We start from the raw sequence: 25,540 nt of genomic DNA on the forward strand, positions 1-25,540 counted from the left end.
CTCATCCCACAGAGGCCTGGGGCTTGCAGCACACTCCACGGTGGGAGGGTTACAGGGAGAGCCCGACCGAGTCCACAATGGGGCTTAGTTGCCAGTCATTCAGGGAGACTCAACAACCACCTTAAGAAGGGGTGCTTACAAATTAGGTTTGATTGAGTTGGCCCATTTCTGGAGTTGTGGACCATTTCTGGGGTGGGTTGTGCTCCCTCTGACCCCATAGTTGTGGGGCATGCTGGTCCTGGCAGGAGAATGTAGCCTCTGACTGAATGACAAAAAAGATCCCAGGGCTCAAGCCAGCTCACGTGCCCTTCAGTGTTTGTTGAAAGAATGAATGAACAAGTACTGAACAGACAGCATTTCACGTTTTCCCTATCAGACGGAAAAAGTTACAAACTCTCTATGCAAAGTACACATAACAATATTACATGTAGCATCACGGGCTTGCCTAACTGGGCTCCATGCAAGTTGAACTGTATCTCTGAGGGGCTAGAGAGCTACAGCCAATGTGTGGTTTATGTATGGAATCAATTATTCAAGGAAGGGAAAAGAAGTGTCAAGAGAATTTTCAAATTCTAGATATGTGGTTGAAGGAAATCGACACAGAAGGAGTTCATGCAGGATTCAGATGTATTTGTGGGTGACCTGCAGAGAGCTGCTGGCTCAATGTGTGATTTGTTTTGGTTTCGGTTTTTTTTTTCCTCCAATTTTTAGTTAAGGAAACGCAGATGCCAGAACAAGGACAAGATGAGCTAAGAACCCGCCTTTGCTTCCTCCCTCTGGTGCTTGGGGCTGGCCTTACGCAGCCCAGCTCTGGTGTGGAACTCACTCAGGAAGAGAGGAAGTAGAAAGGCCATAACCACAGCCACAGGATGGGGTGGGGGCCATTGACATCACTGAGGCTTGGGGATCCACAACCACCCAGACCGTCAAAACTTCTGAGGTCTAATTGTTTTTGCTACTGACTTTCCTTGCCCTTAAAAAACAAAAAAAAACAAAAAAAAAACACCACTGCCATCAATATACCTCTTTTAAGCTTCACCAAACTAACACTGCCAAATTGTCTTCCTCAAACCTGGGCTTGTTATTGAAGATAAAGTAATTCTGAGAGTTTCTTTGATGTAAGAGACTTTGAAAGTCTCTTAATGGACGGTGGCTTCTCTTGGCTCAGGATTAATTTTCTGGGGAAAAGGGGAAACATGCCCACTATGCATTTGGGCATAGAAGACACATTTATGGGCTTGATGTTATGTCTTCAGCAGACCAGATCTTTGGTTCTTGAATTCCCATGATCAGGTGTTAGAATTTCAGTCATTTATGCTTTGCTTATCCCCATCCTTCACAGGTCTTGCCCAGACTCTCTATGTGGTCAAGAAGGGCTCAACCGGTGTACCTGGGTGGCTCAGTGGATTAACCCTCTGCCTTTGGCTCAGGTCATGATCTCAGGGCCCTGAGATCGAGCCCCGAATTGGGCTCTCTGCTTGGCCGGGAGCCTGCTTCCCCTTTTTTCTCTGCCTGCTTCTATGCCTACTTGTGATCTCTCTCTATGTCAAATAAATAAACAAAATCTTGAAAAAAAAAGATCTGGGTACACTTTGCATTATGGATATATTATGGCTGTGGGGACTTGAATCCATGCACTATATCCTTTGGTAAAAAATGCTTTAAAGAAATGTTTTTTGGGGGCACCTGGGTGGCTCAGTGGGTTAAAGCCTCTGCCTTTGGCTCAGGTCATGATCTCAGGGTCCTGGGATTGAGCCGCACATCGGGTTCTCTGCTCAGCAGGAGCATGCCCCCCCACTCTCTCTCTGCTTGCCCCTCTGCCCACTTGTAATCTCTGTCTGTCAAATAAATAAATCTTTAAAAAAAAAATAAAAAGAAGAGCTCAACGGGGCACTGCCTTCTATCCACCAGATAGCAGGTTTCTCCCTTAGAGGTCAGATTCACTTGTCTCAGCACTTAGCAGGGAGTCTGGCGTGTGTAGTGCTTAGTGAATCATTGTGGACTGAATGATTAAATGGTCTATAAAGACAACAGGCTTGAAACTGGGCTCATCCTCCTACCATTCCTTAAGCCATCATTTTCTATTACAAGTACAGTAAAGCTCCATCCACTTTATCTGGAAACAGGGAAGGTACCCGGAAGAAGACCCAAGGAAATCTCTCTACAAGGAATTCGCTGTCATGACAGTAACTGCGTGGGAGACATAAAAGAGTTGTCAAGCAAACTTAGCCTTGGGTGTAAAAGTAAGTTCTGGTATGGGCCCTCAACTCTATGGTCAAATAATCTTTGACAAAACAGGAAAAAATATACAATGGAAAAAAGACAGTCTCTTCAATAAATGGTGCTGGGAAAACTGGACAGCTATATGTAGAAGAATGAAACTCGACCATTTTCTTACACCGTACACAAAGATAAACTCGAAATGGATAAAAGACCTCAACATGAGACAGGAATCCATCAGAATCCTAGAGGAGAACATAGGCAGTAACCTCTTCGATATCAGCCACAGCAACTTCTTGCAAGATATGTCTCCAAAGGCCAAGGAAACAAAAGCAAAAATGAACTTTTGGGACTTCATCAAGATCAAAAGTTTCTGCACAGCAAAGGAAACAGTCAACAAAACAAAAAGGCAACCCACGGAATGGGAGAAGATATTTGCAAATGACAGTACAGACAAAAGGTTGATATCCAGGATCTATAAAGAACTCCTCAAACTCAACACACACAAAACAGATAATCATATCAAAAAATGGGCAGAAGATATGAATAGACACTTCTCCAACGAAGACATACAAATGGCTATCAGACACATGAAAAAATGTTCATCATCACTAGCCATCAGGGAGATTCAAATTAAAACCACATTGAGATACCACCTAACACCAGTTAGAATGGCCAAAATTAGCAAGACAGGAAACAACGTGTGCTGGAGTGGATGTGGAGAAAGGGGAACCCTCTTACACTGTTGGTGGGAATGCAAGTTAGTGCAGTCACTTTGGAGAACAGTGTGGAGATTCCTGAAGAAATTAAAAATAGAGCTTCCCTATGACCCTGCAATTGCACTGCTGGGTATTTACCCCAAAGATACAGATGTAGTGAAAAGAAGGGCCATCTGTACCCCAATGTTTATTGCAGCAATAGCTACGGTCGCCAGACTGTGGAAAGAACCAAGATGCCCTTCAACGGATGAATGGATAAGGAAGATGTGGTCCATATACACAATGGAGTATTATGCCTCCATCAGAAAGGACGAATACCCAACTTTTGTAGCAACATGGACGGGACTGGAAGAAATTATGCTGAGCGAAATAAGTCAAGCAGAGAGAGTCAAGTATCATATGGTCTCACTTATTTGTGGAGCATAACAAATAACATGGAGGACATGGGGAGATGGAGAGGAGAGGGAGTTGAGGGAAACTGGAAGGGGAGATGAACCATGAGAGACTGTGGACTCTGAAAAACAACCAGAGGGTTATGAAGGGGTGGCGGGAGGGGGTGGGGTGTGGTGGGAGGTTGAGGAACCAGGTGGTGGGTAATAGGGAGGGCACGTACTGCATGGAGCACTGGGTGTGATGCCAGAACAATGAACACTGGTATGCTGTAAATAAGCAAATAAAAATAAATTAATTAATTTAAAAAAATGGGCAGAAGATATGAACAGACACTTCTCCAATGAGGACATACACATGGCTATCAGACACATGAAAAAATGCTCATCATCACTAGCCATCAGGGAGATTCAAATTAAAACCTCATTGAGATATCACCTTATACCAGTTAGAATGGCCAAAATTAGCAAGACAGGAAACAACGTGTGTTGGAGAGGATGTGGAGAAAGGGGAACCCTCTTACACTGTTGGTGGGAATGCAAATTAGTGCAGCCACTTTGGAGAACAGTGTGGAGATTCCTGAAGAAATTAATAGAGCTTCCCTATGACCCTGCAATTGCACTGCTGGGTATTTACCCCAAAGATACAGATGTAGTGAAAAGAAGGGCCATCTGTACCCCAATGTTTATTGCAGCAATGGCTACGGTCGCCAAACTGTGGAATGAACCAAGATGCCCTTCAACGGATGAATGGCTAAGGAAGATGTGGTCCATATACACGACAGAGTATATGCCTCCATTAGAAAGGATGAATACCCAACTTTTGTAGCAACATGGATGAGACTGGAAGAGATTATGCTGAGCGAAATAAGTCAAGCAGAGAGAGTCAAGTATCATATGGTCTCACTTATTTGTGGAGCATAACAAATAACATGGAGGACGTGGGGAGATGGAGAGGAGAGGGAGTTGAGGGAAACTGGAAGGGGAGATGAACCATGAGAGACTATGGACTCTGAAAAACAACCAGAGGGTTTTGAAGGGGCGGGGGTGGGGGGGTGGGAGGTTGAGGAACCAGGTGGTGGGTAATAGGGAGGGCACGTATTACATGGAGCACTGGGTGTGGTGCAAAAACAATGAGTACTGTTATGCTGAAAATAAATAAATAAATTTAAAAAAAAAAGTAAGTTCTGGGACAAACCAAGTCATACTGGCAGATTTGAAGGAAGACAGAGGGCAGGGCAAGGCCTGAGCTGCTGGGTGACATGCAATATGCCACCCCATCCAGCTCCCCATCCTACAGATGAGGAATCCCCTCCCCAAACTCACATAGCTAATGAGCAGGAGGAGGCAAACCCGGGAGGAAAACCCAGGAGTCGTGATGTTCTGTCTGAATCTCTTTCCACTGCCCCTGTCTGCCACAGGTCCGCAGGGTCCAATCCTGTCTAGTAAGCTCAGAGGAGCCTTCAAACTGCATTTCTGTGCTGCAAATAGCAGGCTTCAGCTGTCAGGGAGTAAGGGTAAGTAGAAGACTCCGTGCTCCTTGGTGGTAGTGGCAAACCCTGCTGACTCTCCCGGTGTACCTGGCTTGAACCCTCTTAGTCATCTTTTGATTGCACCCTCTCCTGAGTCACCCCTGTCCCCAGAAGGTGAGCAGGGCCAGCACTTCCTAACGCTTTACTGTGAGCTGGCCCTGTGCCAAGCATTTCCCATGAACTATGGTGTCCTTTTGACCCCACAACAGCCTCTGTGGTGAAGGCTGTCATCACACCCAGTTTATACCTGTAGACATGGAGCCTGCGCGAGATTAAATAACCTGCTCTCAGCCCACCGATTTTAAGTGAAAGGCAGGGGACTTGATCCCTCCAGTCACTCCAGAGGCCATCCTCTTAGCCCCAGGCTCCACTGCCTACCCGATGAAACCTTCCCATGGACTCAGCCTTTCTTTCCCTATCACCATAGGTCAGGGACCATCTCACCCTAGACCGCTGCCAGCCTCTTCCCCTTCGGAACTTCTCGGGGATCTTCTGCCTCCCACCCATTTCTGCTCATCCTCCCAAACTGTGATTTTCCTATGTCATTGAGAGGTTTTTTATTTTTTTTTCTCACACCAACCAATTCTCCAGATCTCTGGGGTTGCCAACTGGCTGTCCAACAATGACCCCCTCCACAGGTTTGATAATTTGCTAGAATGACTCACAGAACTCAGGACAGTGCCTTGGTTATTATTACTGGTATATTTTAAGGCTATGACTCAGGGACAGCCAAGCAGCAGACCTGCATAGGGCAAGGTATGCAGGGGGCTGAGGGGTGGTAGAGCTCCCGTGCCCTCTCTGGGCACACCGCCCTGCCAGTACCCCAGTGTGTTCACCAAACCAGAAGCCATCTGAACCCCATCATTCAGGGTTTGTTTTTTTTTTTTAATCACATATGCATAGTTGATTAAATCTCTGGCAATTGCCGATTAATTCAGTCTCAAGCCACTCTCCCCTCCCATGAGGTTGAGGGGAGGCAGAAAGTTGCAATCCTCTATCTGTGGCTTGGATTTTATGACTCCAGTCCTCCTTCTGAAGCTATCTAGTGGTCCTCAGCCATCAGTCATCTCATTAGCATACAAAAGACTCTCATCACTCAGGAAATTCCATGGGTTTGGGGAGCTGTGTGCCAGGAACTGGGAATAAAGACTAAATACCTATTTTTAAAATTATACCAGTATTTCTGAGTCTTAAAAAAGACTCAGAAACCTCCAGTGCCTCTCCACACCCCCACCCGTGACAACAGAGGAGAGCCCCAAATTTCAGGATGGCCTTTCAGCCATACACAACCTCATCTCCCATGGTTCCTCTCACTCCGTTCTGGTCCAGGCTGGTCCAGAACCTTGCAGATTCCTGCCTCTGTATCTCTGCCCCATCCTCCTGACCCTTCCCTCAATCAAAATATTCCACTGAACTGAAATCGGATCAAAACATTTCTTAGGATGATTTGTTTAGAAATGTGTGGAACCTCAGAGATGAGCTGGTTCGAAACTCTTATTGCATAGATGAGGAACTGGTGACCCAGAGAGGGGAATGGCATAGCCCCAGATTACAGATTTATTATCTCTCAAAACGCAGAGAGATCAGTACTGATCTCTGAATTTCTGGTGGTGAGTACTGGGGGTGATAAGCCTCAAATAAGAAACACGTATGTAAACTATCAAAAGCACACATCACAATGCAAAAAATTATATCAAAGGAAGGATTTCTATTCAGTGAAAGACACTGTGGATTGAGTTCATAGACATACATAATCAGAAGATATTCACAATGTCTAAAAACTGCTCACAGATCAATATCTAGAACTCCTGAAAATCACAAAAACTAGAGTAAACCTAATTATTTATTTATTTTTAGAAGATTTATGTATCTATTTTGGAGTGAGAGTGCACACACATGCACGAGTGGGGGAGGGGCAGAGGGGAAGGGGACACTCTACTGAGTGGAGAGCCCTACCTGGGGCTCTATCTCCCAACCAGGAGATCATGACCTGGGCCAAAACCAAGAATCGGGGTCTTAACTGACTGAGCCACCCAGGCATCCCCCATTTATTTATTTAGAGAGTGAGTGCAGGCATGTGGGTGGGGGAGGGGCAGAGGGTGAGAGAATCTCCAGCGGACTCCCTGTTGAGCACAGAGCTGGTTGAGGGGCGGCTCTGTCCCAGGACCCTGAGATCACGATCTGAGCAGAAACCAAGAGTTGGATACTTAAGTGACTGAGCCACCCAGGTGCCCCAAACCTAATTTTTAAAAAAGAGCAAAGGATGTGAACATGCAATTAGGGAAAAGGAGACTCAAAAAGTAAATATGCCTAAGTCCCCAGTTATTAGAAAAACACAAGATCAAATAATGAGATGACATTTCTTCTGGAAAGTGGGATAATGCTGCAAGATAGGGGAGAGGATCAGGGGCTCCGCATCTGTGTGGGTGTGGAGACTGGGGAGAACAGAGCACTCCAGTCACTCAGGCAATCCTTGTTCAATGTATGGATACACATCCCTGTGGCCAGCAATTCCGCCCTTGGCTATAGATTCCAAAGAAACCCTCCCAGGAAGGAAGTGCAGGAAGCTGTTCAGAGAAGCTCGTCCTAAACCATCACTGGAGGAGAGGACGGCAAAAATCTGTGGAGGTCTCTGGGCAGCACCATGCAGGTATAAACACGGAGCAGACACAGGGTGACCTGGACAAGCGGGTTGAAAACAACCTGCTTAAAAATCAGAATCAAGGGCGCCTGGGTGGCTCAGCTGGTTAAGCAACTGCCTTCAGCTCAGGTCATGATCCTAGAGTCCTGGGATTGAGTCCCACATCGGGGTCCCAGCTCCACAGGGAGTCTGTTTCTCCCTCTGACCTTCTCCCCTCTCATGCTTTCTCTCACTCTCTCTCTTAAATAAGTAAATAAAATCTTAAAAAAAAATAAAAAGCAGAATCAAACCTATAAATACAGAGAATAAGCTAATGGTTGCCAGAGGGACGGGGTGTGGAGTTGGGCAAAACGGGTAAAGGGGAGTGGGAAATACAGGCCTCCAGTTGCTTTATGAAGAAGCTGGGGGAATAAAAGCATGAGTACAGTCAGTGTTACTCTAAGTGTTGTTTGGCTGTACAGTGACACACAGTAGCTACATTGTGGTGCACACAGCAGAACACAGAATCTTGTCCAATCACATTGTTGCACATGTGAAATTGATGTAACGTAATGTGTTAACTAGGTTCAAAAAAAAAAACACAACAACAATCAGTTGAGGACAAAAGAAACAGAATGATCTGGGCAATAGAAGGAGTTACATAATTTAAGAGCATAAGACCCTTCACTGTGATAAAAGTTCTGCAAGGACAAGCAGAAACAAACAGGAACATCAAACAGAGGGGTTGCTCACACAGCAGGTGGGGACTGTTGATGAAAGGCAATTTGATAAGCGGTCTCCTGGGGGCTCAGGCACCAAGGAGTAGTTTCCTGGGGCTGAGGTTGCGGTCTTACGGACAGCAAGCGGGCTCAGGGGACCAGGGCCCGCTACAGAGGAGGTCACTCGACTCCCGGAAGTTGTCTTCCTCCCAGTGCATCTCCATGGTGGGAATCCCACCTCCTGAGATGAATCTCTCGGACTGTGTGCTCTCAAGGGTTTTCACAAATCCACTCCATGAGTAAACACTACGAATAGTTTATACAATGGGGCTTAGAAATGATGTTGGGGGTTCCCGGGGACACTCATCCTTCCACCCAGACAATTCCACCAACTAGTGGCTTATGAAGTTCTTCCTCCAAAATTTTTGTCTGGCAGCTGGGTCTAGGGGGACTCTGGGCTGGCTCGGGGGCCTCCAGAGGTGTCAGAACCGCTCCAGCAGCGGTCACTGGGACACACAGGTCTAGAAATTCTACACCACCTCTGAGACTCCTGCTCCAGGGACCTCCTGGGGTGAAGCTAGATTAGAGTAGCTTCTCTTTGCGCTCTATACTACCTTGAGTCCTTAGATGTGGCTCCTCTAACCAAGTCCAGTTTCTAGAGAACTGGTGAGGCCCCTCGACGACTGTTTTCCACCCTAACCAGAATCACCAGCTTCCTGGAATTGAAGATGTGGTGCGTGAGTGGGTGGAGTGGGCCAACATTCATAGCAGAACAGCAATAAATTCCCTGAGAGGAGTATAACATAAGCAAAATGACAATGAAAAATCTCCGTAAAACAGGAATTCGGCCGAGCTTTATCACAGGCTAAAGCATAACCCAAGTACATTCTACGCAGGTCAAATCATGTTTGTCAAACCCCAGAATGGCACAGATGCTGAGATACTATCAGGAACGTGGCCATCACACTCCCCCTCTTTACCTCCTGTCATCATTAAATAGCAATCTATTTTTTCCTCAGGTCCCAGTCCAATTACTTGAGTGAAACTTGAAAGAAAATTATTCCATCCAACAAAAAGCATTCTAAATACTTCCCAGTGATGCGCTGTAACTTGCAGCAAATTGTTCCAGCCTCACCCAGAGTCCTATCACAAACATCTGATTGGATGATTAACATCATGGGCTCAATCCGACTTAAATAGTAAAACATGAGTACTAGGGAAAATGAGGAATTCTCTCTCTCTTTTTTTTTTCATCAAAAGTAGTTAACATAGCTGTGGAGAAAAGGGTATCACAAAGAGAAATTTTAAGAGTGGTAATTTATATGTGAAATCAAAACAAACTCCCATAATATTTATTTTACCCTTCTGGGAGGAAATGGAGTTGTAAACTAGTAACAATTCAATTCAGTAAATATTTGTTCTGACATTACTCCACACAAAGCATCAGGCAAGTTGGACTATGGAAATACCAATGATAAGAGATGGTACAGGGTTCTTGAGACCCCCCTCTCTTCCGTGGAGTCCAGACAGATGCTGATAAGCCCCATCCCCAGCACCCATGGACTCAAGAGGTATTGGGATCTGCTTGAATCCCTGTGCTTTCAGCGTCTCTGATAACCCACAACCTACTATCAGAATGGAGAGGAACTCCCTCTGCCCATCTCTCATCTCTCCAGGATGAGTTTTCTTGTTGGTGGAAAAAACCAAACAGCTCTACCTTATCATCCTTTCCTGTTCTCTTTTCTCCAGGCTTCCAGGGAAAAAAATAAACTCTGTGCTGTTTTCATACCAAGTGTATTGCTAACCCTCTGTATCTCAGCCTGGACCACGCCTCTCCTTCCCTTCCTTCTGGACCCTTGCTCTCTTCTTCCTCTTCTAAAGCTCTTAAGATTTCTTGTCCCCTGTTTCTCCACAGAAGCCCTTTACTCTAGGATTTTACGCTGGGTTAAACTTGGGTGGTGGTTTGATGAAAAAAACAAAAACCATATATATGTTTTGGTCATATTTATTAGTGCATACTCCCTCTGCTCATTTTCTAGAGCAAATAAGGCATTGCCTTTCCCAGAGCATTTGGAAGCTTGGACTTAAACTCCCGCATGTATTTCAAGGGCTTCATCCCTTCAGTTAGACTCTCTAAATCCGTGCTGCCAAATTGATTTTATAAAAATCCTTTGAAATCCTAGTGTTTCTGCATTTTCATTCTCTCCGGATGTTTCTTTTCTTCCTTTTTAAAAACCTGTAGAGTAGTTTCTGGTAATAATAACTAACATTTGCGAAGCCATGCTATGCGCCAGGAAACCCCCCGAGGTAGATACCTTATCCCCATTTTATAGAGGCTGGCACTGAGGCACAGAGAGACTAAATAACTCGCGCACAGAAGAGAGCGGAGTCAGGACTCTACCCCAAGCTTGGGAGCTTAATCAGGCTCAAGCTCCAACATCTAAGGAATCTGGAATCCTTTCTTCTCTTTTTTGGGGGGGGGGTGGTGCAGAAAGTTGACTTTGTTAAAGAACGGAGACGGACCCGTGGGAAGATCCGTTCTTACCATGTCTCTCTTTTGGAACACTCTACTCACCTCTCTGACCCTGAGTTTTCCCTCCACTAAACCCGAAATAAAGCAATCTGCTTCGGTCCCTGGTCCTGGGTAATTGTCAACGCTCCCACGCCCGCCGACGCCCTCGGAGGTAGGGCTGAGTCCTTCTCCTCCCTACGAATCATCGAAGGGATTTCTCTGTCTGCATCTACCTGGCACGCCGACCAGCATCCCGCTCTCTCCCCGAAACCCGTCCCAGGCTGGCCACCCGGTACCACACGGTCGGCTGCTCTTCCGCGCCGGTTTCCCTCTCGGTTCGGGGCTCCGACCCCCCCCCCCACCCCCCCGCTAGACAGCCGCTCTGGCCAGCCGCCCTCTTACCATGGCATCGTAGCGCAGGGCGTTCATGAAGTGCGCCACCTCGGCGCCCTTGTACACGGTGAACCAGATGGTGCCCTGGTACTGGTCGCCGGCGTCGAGCAGCAGCACGTGCGGCTCGGTGCGGCGGATCTGCTGCACCTTGGTGAAGAGCCGCGCCACGCCGCCCACGCAGCGGCTCGCATTGACACACTTGCTCGAGTCCTCGCTGGTCTGCTCCAGCCGGCTGTGCACGTCGTTGGTGTGCAGGATGGTGAGTTCCCAGGCGCCGGCCGCCGGCCACAGCAGCGCGCCCAGCGCGAGAAGCCGCAGCGCTGGGGCTCGTGCGGCTCCGGGACCCATGGCTGCAGCGTGAGAAGGGCGAGCGTGCAGGCGGGCCGGGCGAGCGGCGGCGAGTGGCGGCGGGCTCGGCGGGAGCTGGAGCTAGGCTCCCGGGCCGGCGGGGCGGGGCGCGCCGGGGGCCGGCCTCTTTCAGGCCGGAGGCCGGCCCCACAGCCGGGCGCACGCCCGCGCGGTCACCCGATCCGACCCTGGCACCGGGGGCGGCCCCGGGAGCGCCGGGGCTGGCGGTTGGCCCCCGCTGGCGGCAGCAACAGTGGAGAGGTTGTTCCCGGCGGGGAGCGGGTACTGGCCACGGTGCCGGGGAGCCCGCCACCCCACAGCTGGAGGGCTTGCGCTTTCCCGGGCGCGCGGGAGGTGCGCGAGTGGCCACCCGGAGTCTTGGCCCTCGCTGTTTCTAGCCTTCGTTGAGGCCCCAGTTTTTTCCAACAGGAAGGCACGGTTTGTGTTGGGCTTGGGGTGGCGCGAGCTCATTCACTTGAAAGAGCTAGAGCTGGAGAAGAGGGGAAGGAAAAGGTGGAAGAGGTGAAGGGGAGAGAGAGGAGTGCAGAGAGGCAGGAGAGAGGAGTGCTTTGCTTTTTGGGGCCGTGGAAGCCAAAAACGGACTGTGAGACGTGGCTGACCGCTGTCTTTCCAGTTGGAGAACGCACCGAGTCCACGTTGTTTAGACGTCGAACCTCGGAATTTAAGACCATTCCAATGCAGTCCGGCGTTTGTTCGCAATGAAAGTGTCAGCGATGAACCGGCGTTGGGACGGGGACAGTTCTTGGAAGCTAAAACGGACCATGGGAGTAAAAGCAGCAGCTATGTGGACGTGATGCTGATTTCTGTCGCTTTTTTAAGGCATTTTTTTTTTCTGTCCTCCCCCCCTCTTTTTCTCTAGGCTTTAGTATTTTAAGGATGTGAAGTGTGTATGTGTGTGTACACTAAGGCAAAGCTTTGGGCAAGGAAAGCAATAATAGGAATGCAGTCAATAAATCATCATTACATAGAATTTAAAATTGCAGAATTTCCCTCTGTTTAACCAACTGATTCCTGAGGGCAATCAACAGTCCAGTGCTTTGGGAAGGGAGGGAGAAGGGAATTCGTTTGGAGGTCCTATTAGGTCTCCACTGATTTATGCTTTGCAGAACAGCATATATAGTCCTCATACTTCCCAAAATGCATCAAGTCAGTACTTTTTTTTTTTTTTTTTTTAGCTTTTTGGGATAAGATGTATATATACACACGAAACCTAAAAATTAACCATCTTAACCATTTTTAAATGTACAGTTTAGTAGCATTAAGCACATTCACATTGTTGGGCAACCATCACCACCATCCATCTGCAGAACTTTCTCATTTTGCCAAAGGAAATTCTCTAGCCATTTAAGAATAACTCCTATTCCTCCCCCCAGCCCTTGGCAATGATCATTCTGCTCTGTCTTTCTGAATTCCAGTACTCTAGGTATCTCGTGTCAGTGAATCAGACAATATTTGTCCTTTTGTGGCTGACTTGTATTTCATTTGCATAAGGTCCTTTTAAGATTCATCTATGTTGCAGCATGTGTCAGAATTTCTTTCTTTTTAAAGGCTGAATAATATTCCATTCATACCACATCTTGTTTATCTGTTTATCCATCAGTGAGCACTGAGTTGTTTCCACCTTTTGGCTATTGTGAATACTGTTGCCATCAACATTATACAAATATCTGTTGTACAAATATGTTGTATCTCTTTGTACAAATATCTGTTTAGATCTCTGATTTCCATTCTTTGGGCAGATTTCCAAAAGTGGAATGGCTGGATCATATGGTAGTTCTATGTTCAATTTCTTGAGGAAATGCCGTAATTCCTTCTCTAATGGCTGCACCATTTTATATTCCCAGCAGCAATGCACAAGAGTTCCATTTCCCCACATCCTTACCAATACCAATTTTCTCCTTTTTGATAATCCATGCTAAGGGATTTGAAGTAGTATCTCACTGTGATTTGACTTGCATTTCCCTAATGATTAATGATGTTGAGCATCTTTTCATGTGCTTATTGGCTATTTGTGTATCTTATGGAGAAATGTCTATTCAAGTCCTATGATCTACCCATGTTTTAATAGGATTACTTGGTTTTTGTTATTGTTGCTGAGCTGTAGGAGTCTATATATCCCAGACGTTAATCCCTTATCAGATATATATATATTTTGCACATATTTTCTCTCATTCCATGGGTTGCCTTTTCATTTTGTTGAGACTGCTTCTTGATGCACAAACTTATATATTTTGATGAAGTCTGATTTATCTGTTTTTTCCTTTGTTGTCTGTGTTTGTAGTGTTATATTTGAAAAAAAAAAATTGCCATAGCTGATGTCATGAAACTTTTCCCCTATGTTTTTTCTAAGAGTTTTATTGTTTTTGTTTTTAGGTTTAGGTCTTTGACCCATTTTATATCCAATATATAATATATACATGGAAAGAGAGGTTGGGGAGAGGGAGAGAGAAAAAGAGATTTATTGTAAGGTATTGGTTCACTTGATTATGAATGCTGAGTAGTCCCCCAGTTTGGTACCTGCTCTGGAGACTCATGAAAACTGGTAGCGTAGTTTGAAGGCCTGAGTGCCAGAGAGCCGATGGATTTACCTTGATTTTAAAGAACATTATTTTCTGTTTCATTCTGTACTGATAGACGCAGTTATTATGGAGTGCAAAATTTGGGGCATGGCAAGCATGTGGATTTCTGCGTTAAAACCCAAATAGCTAAAACCTATGCAAATATGCTATAACCTAGGATTTTAATTGCAATAAAACAAAATGGGAAAAGATGGGTGTGTTTTAGGAAATAGTTCTGGCCGGACTTAGTTAATCTTAGAATTATATGAGTGTATAAAAAGTTTCCTCTTGAATATTCTGGGAAAGGTTCAGTTTCCAATCAGTGGCTTTTCTTTTTCCCTTTCATATTCTCTGGTTATATAATATAATATTTTAAGTTGGTTGTGTGGAATTTGAATTTTTAGTATATTAAAGTAGTAGATATTTGTGTTCATCCAATGACATCTGAGAATTTGGTATTCTACTCTATGTTTACCAATTAAAATAAGAATCCTAGTATGAATTTCACCTAGGAGCCAAGAATCTTCCAAACAAAATAACAAAACCAGTATTGCCTGTATTATTTTTTTTGCTAACTGGTAGATTCATAAAATAAGTACTAGTTATCTCCTTGATTTCCCTGCAAAAAAATTAAAAATGTAATTGATACTGGTCAACGTAATACTAATTGGGAGCATCTTTCCAATGTATATGTCACAAACTTTAGAACAAATTTATAAAATTTATAAAAGAATTTCGCATATTTAAAATGACAAGAACGTACAGGCATGAAAGGATGCAAAAATTTAAAATCTTTAAAGATGAGGTCAGAATTTAACAAAGTTAGAAGTACAGTTAGGAAATAAGGATTCTGATGTCACTAGTTAAAGAATAGGAGATAGATTGATTTTTAGCTGGAAATCATATGAGCCTTGTATTTATAACTAAGTCATTACTGATAGACCTGACGGTGGTGACAAATAAACCATTGTACGGAAACAGATCTCTTATATGGATACTCTCCTAGGGTTTAGGATTATCTCAAGATAGAGGAGATCCTTCTATTAGGAGCTAAAAACAGCCACCATCTAAAACCAAAAGAAATCACTAGAAAGTTTTGAACCATATTTAGAATTAATATTCATTTTGATATTGTATTATTATTTTTAAGATTTATTTATGAATTTTTGAAAAAGAGAGAGAGAGAGCACCCGTGTGTGCACATGAGATTGAGGGTAAGGGCAGAGGGAGGGAGAGAATCTTAAGTGTATTGCCAGCTGAGCCCCAGAGCCTAACAGAGCCCAGTGGAGCCCAACGGAGCCCAAGGTCAGCATGGGGCTCTATCTCACAACCCTGAGATCATGCCCAGAGCACAAATCAAGAGTTGGACCCCTTAACTGAGCCACTCAGGCACCCTGATATTATATTATTTTTTACTTAAATTGTGGGATAAACCAAATAAATAATTATATCAATTTTATCAGGAAAAGGATTAGTGTAAGATATTCAGTTTAGAGGAAATCAAGAATTTTAGTAGGAACCCTGATATTTTGAAGTAACAATATGATACTCTTTTACAAGAAAAACCTGTTTCGTTGTCCCACTGAAATAGCCCAGGAACAATCTGACCCCGTGACACACTCTGATGTCCAGTGCTATGATCGTTAATACTATTTCCACTAAAAGGAACATCTGGGATCCTTGGAGAAATAACTGATTCCATGTCTGGAGCTAAAGGAACAAATGAGCATAAGATTTAGGCAATGTATACAACATGAATCTGGGATTGAGGTACCTGGGTGGCTCAGTTGGTTGACCATCTGCCTTTGGCTTGGGTCATGATCCCAAGAGTCTGGGATCGAGCCCCACAGTGAGCTCTCCTCACAGCTCTCCCTGCTTGTGCTGGTGCTCGCTCTCTCTTTCTCTCTCTGTCAAATAAATAAATAAAATCTTAAAAAAAGAAAAAAAAACCCAACATGAATCTGGGGAAGTGGCCAAAATGCTCATTTTCCTCTTTTTAAAAAAATTTTTTAAGATTTTATTTATTAGAAGGGGAAGGGGCAGAAGGGGAAGACAGGGACAAGCAGATTCTGCACAGAGCCTGATGGGGGAGCTCCATCCCACGGAACCCCAGACTGTGACCCCAAGACCATGACCTGAGCTGAAACCAAGAGTCAAACTCTTAACCAACTAAGCCATTCTGGCACCCCATTTTTAAAAAAGATTTTATTTATTTATTTGAGGGAGAGAGAATGTCTCCTTTGGGGGAGGCATTTGCCTCTTAAAGGTATGGAATCATTTTCGCAATAACTATAGATAGAGTTCTAGACTTCCTATCAGGGTCAAAAGCAGGAATCTAGGCAGCTTCCTGGCCTAAATCACTGGTAGTAGATGAGGTCATTATCATTAAGATAAGCAGAAGGCGGTCTTCCAGTTGCTGTTATGAGACACTGAATTCAACTAATCTCATGAGATTGCTCACGATGTTCCAGTACTTGAAGGACATATTGCTGTCTTCATCAGATGATTTTTTTTTATAAAGATTTTATTTTTTTAAGTAATCTCTACACCCAGCGTGGGGCTTGAATTTACAATCCTGAAATCAAGAGTTACATGCTCCACCCACTGAGCCAGTCAGCTGCCACTTCAGATATTTCTATTTCAACTTTCCAGAAAAACCATGAGCTTTTTGAGCTTTCTGTGCAATGGCTTTTTCGCTAGTCTGGCAAAGCCTATGGATTCTTCTCAGAGTAATGTTTCTAAATGCATAAAATAAAATAAATTGGATTACAAAGGAAACTATAGTGAAATATAGTTATCAAAATATTTTAGAATTTGTGATATCATAATACATTCTTTGTTAAGACATTGAATAACAAAAAACACATTTAAAATCTTGACAAGGTAAGTTACATTTTATTTTTTTAAAGACTTTAGCGTAAAGGCAGTAGTTAACTTGAATAAGAGAATTAAACCATGAGGTGCCCTTTGACAAGGCAACATGCATGTAATATCCAGTTGATTTTGATCTTTGTTTGGATGGTCACAAGTGTTGAAAATTTAGGTTCTCAAAATATACTGTTGTGAATGTAATGAAAACTTTCATCGTTTACAACACCAAGGTAGGCAGAGTTCTTTCAAAGAATACCACAATTTTTTAGTTAAACACCAGTTGTGGTCAAGTTTTTGTCCAAATATCAATCACTGAGTTCATCTTTAGTTAGGTCATCTTTAGTTAGGTCATTATTTTCCACATTGTTTCTTTTTTTAAAGTGTTTATTTAAATTCCAGTTAGCTAACATACAGTGTATTATTAGTTTCAGGTATACAATATACTGATTCAACAGTTCCACACAACACCCAGTGCTCATCACAGGTGCTTTCCTTAAGCCCCACCTCTTATTTAATCCATCATCCCTCCCCCATCCCCTTCCCTCTGATAACCATCAGTTTTTCTCATACTTGAGAATTTTTCTTGCTTTATCTCTCTCCTTTTTTCTCTTTGCTCATTTGTTTTGTTTCTTAAATTCCACATGAATGAAATCATACGGTATTTGTCTTTCTCTGATTGACTTATTTCACTTAGCACAATGCTCTCTAGCTTCCATCCATGTCGTCACAAATGGCAAGATGTCATTCTTTTTTATGACTAATATTCCATTGTGTTATATATATATCACCCTGTATTTATCCATTCATCAGTTGATGGACACTTGAGCTGTTTCCATAGTTTGGGTATTGTTGATAATGCTGCTATAAACATCAGGATGCCTGTATGCCTTTGAATTAGTATTTTTGTATTCTTTGGGGAAATACCTAGTAGTGCAATTCCTGGGTTGTAGGCCGGTTCTACTTTTAACTTTTATTTAAATTTTTTTTATTTTGGGGGCGCCTGGGTGGTTCAGTGGGTTGAGCCTCTGTCTTCGGCTCGGGTCATGATCTCAGGGTCCTGGGATGGAGCTCCGAGTCGGGCTCTCTGCTCCTTGGGGAGCCTGCTTCTCTCTCTTTCTCTCTGCTTGCCTCTCTACCTACTTGTGATCTCTCTCTGTGTCAAATAAATAAATAAAATCTTAAAAAAATTTTTTAATTTTTTTAAAATTTCTTTTCAGTGTTCCAGAATTCATTGTTTATGCACCACACCCAGTGCACCATGCAATACATGCCCTCCTGAATACCACCACCAGTCTCACCCAACCTCCCAATCCCCTCCTCTCCAAAACCCTCATGTTGTTTCTCAGAGTCCACAGTCTGTCTCTCATGCTTCATCTTCCCCTACCTTTAACCTTTTGAGGAAACTCCATACTGTTTTCTAGAGTGGCTGTACCAGTTTCCATTCCCACCAACAGTGCAACAGTTCCCTTTCTCTATATTTTTGCCAACATTGTTGTTTCTTGTGTTGTTGATTTTAGCCATTCTGACAGGTGTGAAGTGATATCTCATTTTTGATTTGTGTTTCCCTGATGATGAGTGATGTTGAACATCTATTCATGTGTCTCTCAGCCTTCTGTATGTCTTCTCTGGAAAAGTGTCTAATCATGTCTTTTCTCCATTTTTTAATGAGTATTTTTATTTTGGGTGTTGAGTTTTATAATCAACACAGTTTCTTAATCTTTCATTTATGTTTGGTACTTTTTGCATCTTATAGGTGCCCCGAGATAGGCAAATATTTCTTCAACAGATCTCCTACACAATAATAAACAGAAATAAAGATGGTAGACATCCTTATGTTGTTCCCAGACTTAGATGGAAAGCATTCACTATTTTCACCATAAAGTATGATGTCTTTGGTAGGTACTTCTTTTTAAAAAATATTTTATTTATTTATCTGACAGAGAGAGACACAGTGAGAGAGGGAACATGAGCAGGGGGAATGGGAGAAGAAGCTGGCTTCCTACTGAGCAGGGAGCCTGATGCTGGATCTAGAATTATGGATCCCAACTCAGTCCCAGAATTATGACCTGAGCTGAAGGTAGATGCTTACTGACTGAGACACCCAGGCACACCCACATTTTTTTTCTCTCTAATATAAGCTGTGTCTTCCAGCCTTTCTAAGTAAAAAGGATCAACAAAATATTAGTATATCAAATCCAATAATACATAAAAAGAAATTATATGCAATGACCAGGAAGGATTTGTTCTAGGTTTGCAAGGACGGTTCAGCATCAGAAAACCAGTTAATGTAATCCGTCACACCAATGGGCTAAAGAAGAAAAAAATCACATGGTTCTATCCGTAGATGTAGAAAAAGCATTTAACAAAATCCAACAATCATTCATGGCATCATTCAGTGAATAGGAATAGTAAGGAATTTCCTCAGCTTGATTAAGAATATTGGCAGAATCCTACAGCTGATATCATACTTAATGGTGACAAACTTAAAACTTTCCCACTAAGATTAGGTTAACAAGGCAAGATACTTCCTCTCACCATTGCTATTCAGCATTGTACTAGAATTCATAGCTACTAAGAAGAAAAGAAAAGGAAATGAAAGGTATGCATTGAAAAGGAAGAAACGAAACTCACTTTGTTCACAGATGATCTGATTGTCTCTGTAGAAAATCTGAAAGAACTGATAAAAACACTCTTGGAACTAATAAACAGTCATAGGAATGTTACACAATACAAGGCAAATATTCAAAAGTCAATTGCTTTCCTATATGCCAAAATGAATAAGTGGGATTGGAAACTAAGAACACAATAAAATTTACATTAGCACCTCTATAAATTTAACAAAATAAATTTAACAAAATACATAAAATTTAGGTATAAATTTAACAAAATACATATAAAAATCTATATGAAGAAAATGACAAAACTCTGATTAAAAAAAAACCAAAGAGCTAAATAAATGGAGAGATACTACATGTTCATGGATAGGAAGACTCAGGATTGTCCAGATGTCGGTTTTTCCCAACTTGACCTTGTACAGTCCCAGTCAAAATCCCAGCAAGTTATTTTGTACATATTAACAAACTGCTTCTAAAGTTTTTATGGAGAGGCAAAAGACCTAGGGCCAGCAACACAATATTGAAGGAGAAGAGGGAAGTGGGAAGACTGACACTATCTGACTTCAAGACTTACTCTAAAGCTACAGTAATCAAGAGAGTGTGGTATTCGTGAAAGAATAGACACGTAGACCAATAGAACAAAATAGAGACCCCAGAAATAGACCCAAATAAATAGAGTCAACTGATTCTTTATGAAAGAGCAAAGACAATACAATGTGGATATGTAGTGTTTTCAACAAATTGTATTGGAACAACTGGATATCCACGTGTAAAAAGGTCTAGACTCAGACCTTATACTATTCATAAAAATTAACTCAAAATGAGCCATAGACCTAGCTTTAAAACAAGAATTACAAGGGCAACCGGGTGGCTCAGTTGGTTGAGCCTCCAGTTCTTGATTTCAGCTCAGGTTATGATCTTGGGGTGGTGGGATCAAGCCCAGGTCAGGCTCCACACTCAGTGGGGAGTCTGCTTGAGATTCTCTTCTCCTTCCGCTGCCCCTCCCCCCTTGCACAAGCTCTCTCACACGTGTATGTGCTCTCTCTCTTTCTCTCTCAAATCTTTAAAAAACACAAAATTACAAAACTCTTAGGAGATAACATAGGAAAAAATATTTAGATGACTTTGGTTATGGTGATGTCATTTTGGATACATCACTAAGGCATGATTCATGAAAGAGATAATTGCTAAGATTGGCCTCATTAAAATTAAAAACTTCTGCTCTGTGAAACACTCAAGAGCATATGTAGATGTGCCACAGACTGAAAAATATTCGCAAAAGACATATCTTATAAAGGACCATTATCCAAAAGATACAAAGAACTCTTAAAAACTGAACAATAAGAAATGCTAACTTAAAAATAGGCAATTAGGGGCACCTGGGTGGCTCATGGGTTAAAGCCCCGGCCTTCGGCTCAGGTCATGATCCCAGGGTTCTGGGATCGAGCTCCGCATCGGGTTCTCTGCTCAGCAGGGAGCCTGCTCCCTCTTCTCTCTCTGCCTGTCTCTCTGCCTACTTGTGATCTTATAAATAAATAAATAAAATAAATAAATAAATAAAAACATCTTAAAAAATAGGCAATTGATCTGAACAGATACCTCACTAAAGAATACATACAAGTAGGAAATAAGTGTGTAAAAAGATGCTCCACATCTTTTATTATGTTATTAAGAAAGTGCAGATCAAAATGGCAAGGGGAAAAAAATGGCAAGGGGATACCACTACACACCTTTTAGAATGTCTAAAATCAGAAACCTGACAATAACAAATGTTGACTGGAATATGTAGCAACAGGAGCTCTCACGCATTGCTGGTAAGATTGTAAACTGGTATAGTCTTTTCAGAAGACAGCTGGGCCATTTCTTTAAAAAATAAATATACTCTTACCTTATGACCCAGCAATCTCTACTTGGTATTTTCCCAAATGACTCAAAAACCCATGTCTATACATAAACCTGCAAATGGATGTTTACAACAGCTTTAGTCACAGCTGACAAAACTTGGAAGCAACCAAATTGTCCTTCCATGGCTGAATGGATACATAAACTGTGGTACATTCATAGAGTAGAATGTTATCTAGCCCCCCAAAAAGTTATGAAATCATGAAAATTCATGGAGGACTTTTAATGCATGTTACTATGTGAAAGAAGCTTACTTAACTGTATGAGAAGACTATCTACTATATGATTCTAACTTTGTGACCTTCTGGAAAAGGCAAAACTATGTAGACTATAAAAAGATCAGTAGCTGCCATGGGTTGGGGGAAGGGAGGAATAACTAGGGCACAAAGAATATTTAGGGCAGTGAGCCTATTTTGAGATATTCCAATGGCAGTATATGACATTATACATTTGTCAAAATCCACAGAATGTACAAGACCAAGAATGAACCCTAATGTAGAGTATGGGCTTTGGGTGACAATGATGTGTCAATGTAGGTTACTTGATTATAGGTACTATTTCTGCTATGGGATGTTGATAATGGGGGAGATTATGCATGTGTGAAGGCAGGGGGCATATGGGAAATCTCTGTATTTTCTCAGTTTTGGTGTGAACCTAAAATTGCTCTAAAAAATATAGTCTATTTACTTACTTACTATAGATTTTATTTATCTGGGAGAGAGTGTGAGCAAGAGAGCACAAGCAGGGGGAGCTGCAGGCAGAGGCAGAGGGAGAAGCAGGCTCCCCATTGAGCAGGGAACCTGAAGTGGGGGTCAATCCCAGGACCCCGAGATCATGACCTCAGCTGAAAGCAGCCACTTAACCAACTGAGCCACCGGTGCTCCCCTAAACGTTGTTTAAAAAAAAAGAGTTAAAAGCGTATCAGTCACAGCTCCCTTTTTTCATCTTGGCAGCTTAGCCAAGAAAGCAAGCTATTTTTCCATAGTGTCCGTAATGATGACTGTAGGGTTTTTAATGGAAAGATTTATTTGATTCATGTAAGTAGGAATAACTGGCAGGTAATATGGATAAAAGATGTATATTTCTTTTCCAAAGTAGAACAAGAATGGATTTTCTTTTTTTCTTAGAAAAAGTGAAACTTCTCATAGTTCCAGGTGCTTTTAAAGATTTCCCTCTTCTGTGTGGTAGAGAAGTACTCACCATGGTGTTCCTTTTCTTGACAAAGTCTCTAACATGCCATGATTCAGAAATCTGCTTCTGATCAGGGTGTTGCCTGTATGGCTGGGGGGAAAAGAACTGCTTCAGGGTAACAGGAGGAGTCCTTGTTACCAGCGTTCTTCTGTGCAGCAACCAATGAGTGATGATGACCTAAAAGGTTCCTTTTCCATGAAAGGAGAAAAGATTATGATGAATGCGGCAGGACTGCTGTGTGTACTAGAGTAGGAGGTATTTCTTTCAAAGTTTTGACAATTTTTCTTCTTTTTCTTTTCCTTCTTCTGTTAAAAAAAATCATTTCCAAACTATTCACAGTCTTTGTAATTTCAAAAAAGAAAAAATTTCTTTTAATGGCCCCAGCAAGCACACAGTGAACAAAGCAAGGACATGGCTATTTTAAGGAGATGGCCTGTCATTCCCACCAGTTATATGCTGGAGGGGAGCTTCAAGGTCACCAATGCTTTAATGACATGCTTTCAAATACATGATAAAGAGCATCAAACATCACGTGACAAAGGATGATTTCTAGTTTTCCCCCCAGTAGAAACAGAGATTCCAGAAACCTCGTATCATTGTGCTGGGGATATTGCGTAAAGAGCTCTGGAGGCCACAGAACCACAGTGTGCTTTGTGATCCCACAAACGAACATTTGTGGGCCATGCTGCCTAGCAGAGTAGAAATGCTTGTCAGATACTCAACAATCATTTAAAAAGAATTTTGCAGAGTAGGCTGGACCAAGGCCATTACAGAAAACTGAGGATTCTACTAGTTCTGGAGATGAGCATTAGGAATCCAGTGTTCCAAGGATGGGCCAGGCCATCATCCCGGATCAGGGCTTGTTCCCCCACCTTTGTTTGGTTTTCTAAGCCAGTGTTTTTGTTTTGTTTTGTTTTGATCTTTATTTATACCTTTGGGTCACTCCCTTGCTTTATACAAACTCTGGGGAGTTTGTCAGACTGAAAGTTATTTTCACAATGTCTCTCAAGTTTTTTTCTCATGTTACTGTGTTAATTATTATTTCTTTTTTTTTTTTGTTAATTATTATTTCTAAGCAGAACTGCCTTGTACTGTGTCATGACTTTTTTTTTGGTCAGAAACCCAGAAATTTGGAAGAGTGTAACCATTTGTGGGAAAGTACATGCATTATTTGTATTTTTTTCTTTTAAACATAGCCACATGTGTTTAAAAACACTATGTTTTAAAACATAGATTTTCCTTAAAACACAGCTATGTAGGTTTTAAAGAAAAAATACAAATAGTACATACAAGTTCTTTATATATTTTGGGCACTACTTTATCAGATATGTTGTTTGCAAGTATCTTCTCCCATTCTGTAGGTTGTCTTTTAGTTTCCTTGATTGTTTCCTTTGCTATACAGAGGCTTTTTATCTTGATTAAGTCTTGCCACTCTGGAAAACAGTATGGAAGACCCTTAAAAGTTAAAAATAGAACTACCCTACCATTCAGCAAATGCATACTGGTATTTACCCAAAGAATACAAAAATAACTAATTCAAAGGGATACATGCAACCCTGATGTTTATAGCAGCATTATCTACAATTGCTAAACTATGGAAAGAGCCCAAGTGTCCATCAACTGATGAATGGATAAAGGAGTGGTATGTATATATATGCAATGGAATATTACTCAGTCATAAAAAAGAATGACATCTTCCTACTTGCAGTGATGTGGATGGATGCAGAGAATATATGCTAAGTGAAATAAGTCAGGCAGAGAAAGACAAATACCATATGATTCCACTCATGTGGAATTTAAGAAACAAAACAAAGGAGCAAAGGACAAACAAAACAAAAGAGAGAGAGAGGCAAATCAAGAAACAGACCCTTATCTATGGAGAACAAACTGAGGGTTGCTGGAGGGGAGGTGAGTGGGGGAATGGGTGCAATGGGTGCTGCTGGGGATTAAGTGCACCTGTTGTGATGAGCACTTGGTGATGTATGGAAGTGTTGAATCACTGTATTTTATGCCTGAAACTAATAATACACTGTATGTTAGCTAACTGGAATTTGAATAAAAACTTAAAAAAATACGTATTTTTTTTAAACTAGGGAAAATGAGGAGAGATAAGCATTTAAGAAAGATCTTCTCTAAACAATCAGGCCCCGTGGTAGACAATTTATCTTTACTATTTTATCGAATTCTCATAGTAGCCTTTTAAAGTTGAGAATAATAAGTCACAGAGAGATGAAACACTTTGTCTAGTTCAGCTTAGTCAGGTCTGTCTGGCTATCTAGCCTTGTTGACTCAAAATCGTATACATTTTTATCTCTTTTGAATGAAAGGCAGCATGGATTGGAAAAAGCACACTATCTGAAACCTTGGGTAAGACTCTTGGTTCTCCTGGGGCACCTAGGTGGCTCAGTGGGTTAAAGCCTCTGCCTTCAGCTCAGGTCATGATCTCAGGGTCCTGGGATCGAGCCCCACATCGGGCTCTCTGCTCGTCAGGAGCCTGCTTCCTCATCCTCTCTCTCTGCCTGTCTCTCTGCCTACTTGTGATCTTTGTCAGTCAAATAAATAAATAAAATCTTTAAAAAAAAAAAGACTCTTGGTTCTCCTGTGGTTTAATTTCTCATTTTATGTTAAGAAGAAATGATGAAATAATCCACTCTCCAAAGCTTATAAAACAGGTTCCAGAGAGATTGCCATATAGTGACATGATGGTTGCTGATGCAGGCCCGGGAGCAAGGACTTCCTCGAGGGCAGAAGAAGAGCTAGGCAGTCTATATCCCACCCTCTGTAATGACTGATGAGGAAGTGGGAGGTAGTAACTGGAGCTGGAGGGACAATTCTTTTTTAAAAAAATTTTAATTATTTATATAAATATTTAACAAATATAAATATTTAATTTAAATTCAATTAATAAACATATAATGTATTATTAGTTT

At 42.3% G+C, this 25,540-nt stretch overlaps 1 protein-coding gene across 1 annotated transcript in view; it reads right to left on the bottom strand.

Moving 5' to 3' along the window:
• The window catches only part of NT5E (5'-nucleotidase ecto), a 49,053-nt gene extending 37,516 nt beyond the window's left edge, over positions 1–11,537 (bottom strand). The window contains exon 1 of the mRNA XM_046005804.1: positions 11,114–11,537. Within this exon, the coding sequence (XP_045861760.1) occupies positions 11,114–11,452 (339 nt within the window). The 5' untranslated portion in view covers positions 11,453–11,537. The remainder of the gene's footprint in view (positions 1–11,113) is intronic.
• Between the last annotated feature and the right edge of the window lie 14,003 nt (positions 11,538–25,540).

The sequence above is a fragment of the Meles meles genome, chromosome 5 (assembly GCF_922984935.1).
Source record: "Meles meles chromosome 5, mMelMel3.1 paternal haplotype, whole genome shotgun sequence".
NCBI classification, from domain to species: domain Eukaryota; kingdom Metazoa; phylum Chordata; class Mammalia; order Carnivora; family Mustelidae; genus Meles; species Meles meles.